This window comes from Poromitra crassiceps (assembly GCF_964638095.1).
Source record: "Poromitra crassiceps genome assembly, chromosome: 8".
NCBI lineage: Eukaryota > Metazoa > Chordata > Actinopteri > Beryciformes > Melamphaidae > Poromitra > Poromitra crassiceps.
The window spans coordinates 39,997,314-39,999,813 of NC_139629.1; the positions used below are offsets into that span (position 1 = coordinate 39,997,314).

Consider the following 2,500-nt stretch of genomic DNA (forward strand, 5'->3'; position numbering starts at 1 on the left):
AGTCTAGACTTTGGAACAGCCAGAAGGGCCCTGCCTGAGGATCTAAGGCCACGCATCGCCTCATACTGGCTCAACATATCTGTTATGTTGTTTGGGCCCACAGACACTTTAATGTGCTTTAAAAGTGACCAGTACAATCTTAAAACTAATTCTAAATCGAACAGGGAGCCAGTGGAGAGAAAAGCCAGATTGGGGTGATTAGAACCAGTAAGAAGCTGACCTGCTGCATTCTGAACTACAGTATATGTTTATAATATATGTATTGGAACATATATGTATATATATATATATATATATATATATATATATATATATATATATATATATATATATATATATACTGTATATATGTTTGTTATATATAACAAAAAAGTGGGCAGTACATGTCTCCCCTCAGTATATCTTCTCAATTAGATAGTAGGAAAGGGAAGAGAGAGGGGGAAGACAATGCTGGCAGATTTTGGTCCCAGACCACCAGGGGTTGGTGTGGATCCAGTGGTGAGAGATCTCATATATATAGTGAGAGATCTCACATGACTAAACCACCTCTGGGTACAAATCTTTTGCCCTCAGATCCCTTCAAGCCCTTCATCATCTTCTCGAACCGCCATGAGATCAGGAGGATTGAGCTCCACAAGGGCGAGTTCAGTGTGTTGGTACCGGGCCTGAGGAACACCATCGCCCTGGACTTCCACCTCAACCAGAGCACCCTGTACTGGACTGACGTGGTGGAGGACAAGATCTACCGTGGGAAACTGTCTGAAAATGGAGGTGAGACAGCTAGCGAATGTAGATTCCTGTAACTTCAGGTTGTGCCAGTGTTCTAGTCGAGTCGGACCCGAGTCTGAGTCCTGGACACATTTTTAGGACTCGTGACTGGACTTGGACTTACAATACATTACATTACGTCATTTGGCAGACGCTTTTATCCAAAGCAATAACACAATAACACATTTTTGTCAGCAATAGAGCAATGGTACAAGTTTAGTTTAGGTTAGTATTTTTTTTTTTTTTTTTTTAGAAAGAGAGAGAAAGAAGTTAGATCAAGAAGGGCCCAAATGGAGCCTGAAAAGGTGTGTCTTTAGTCTTTTCCGAAAGATCGGCAGTGATTCAGCTGTCCTGACCGAAGGTGGAAGCTCGTTCCACCATTGAGGTGCCAGGGACGAGAAGAGTTGAGATCGGGATGAGCGACTTTTGAGGCCCCGTAGCGAAGGAGGGGCGAGGCGACCTACACTGGTGGAGGAGCGAAGGGAGCGCTGAGAGGTTTGGAACCTGACCATAGATTGCAGGTACAGGGGAGCTGACTGGTGTACTGCCCTGTAGGCCAGTACCAGTGTCTTGAATTTGATGCGTGCCGAGATGGGAAGCCAGTGGAGGTCCCGGAAGAGGGGAGTGACATGAGAGAATTTGGGTTGGTTGAATACCAGACGGGCTGCAGCGTTCTGAATGAGCTGAAGCGGTCGGATGTAGGCCGGCCAGGAGCACGTTGCAGTAGTCCAGGCGAGAGATGATAAGTGACTGGACCAGGAGTTGAGTCGCTTCTCTTGTGAGAAAGGGACGGATTTTGCGGATGTTGTAGAGGGAGAACCTACAGGAGCGAGCTGTCGCAGCTATGTTGGCTGAACACTGATTTGAACAAAACTTGATTTGAACACTGATGACTTGGACTTGGACTAGCATTCATGCATTCGGACTCGGATGTTGTTGTTCATTGATGAAGGCTGTTTTTTTCTCTCTTGTTTTTTTGTAATAGGACGAATGAATAGGACCTAATAATTTGCCATGAGATATTGATAGCTATATTAATACCGTGACATTATTCAATTCTGTGCAAGGGCAGGCACAGTTCCACCTACGTCGTGCGGATTCACGCTCATGTTCAGGACACGGACTCGAAACACTGGGGACTCGAGACTCGACTTGATAGAATGACTTGACGACAACACCGGCTCGCTGTAGCTGCAGGTTATTCAGGATACATGTGGTGCTAGACTACAGGGCCACTTGAGCCTCTCTCATTTCACATAATAGGATGAATTTTCAACGTAATCTTTTTAACAATTTTAAGCTGTAAAGTGGGTTGTTCCCTTCGAGAGAAAAATGGATAATGGTTGTGTTTTTGACTGTGCATGCCCTAGAAAAATATGCTCCAGCTAAGCAATGTTTTTTTTTTCAAGCATTTGTGGTCAGCACCAGCGGTTTTGTTTGTGACTAAATCGGACTAAATCTCCCAGGTCATGTCTGGCCCGTTCCTGCCCTCAAAACCCCAGGTCCTCCTTGCCCCGATCCAGGTCGTGTTCCCGGCACAGCACTTAGGGGGCACACGGAAGGCTTTGTCTCTTCCCATTTGTGTCAGCGCTCGCTGTGCGTGACTGCAGCCCAGAGCAGAGAACGTACTGTAGCGTAGGAGGCACCACACACTGCAACTTCCAGTTCCCAGACCCTCCAACTCCGCCGTTTAAAAAAAAAAAACCCATGGCTCCTCCTCAGCAGAGACTTT

The 2,500-nt window shown here is 46.0% G+C and overlaps 1 protein-coding gene across 1 annotated transcript in view; it reads left to right on the top strand.

The window, feature by feature from the left end:
- The window catches only part of LOC310780707 (low-density lipoprotein receptor-related protein 1-like), a gene marked incomplete at its 5' end in the record, with an annotated part of 157,296 nt that overhangs the window by 88,979 nt on the left and 65,817 nt on the right, over positions 1 to 2,500 (top strand). Inside the window, one exon of the mRNA XM_083641218.1 lies at positions 574 to 771. Coding sequence (XP_083497344.1) covers positions 574 to 771 — 198 coding nt within the window. The remainder of the gene's footprint in view (positions 1 to 573; positions 772 to 2,500) is intronic.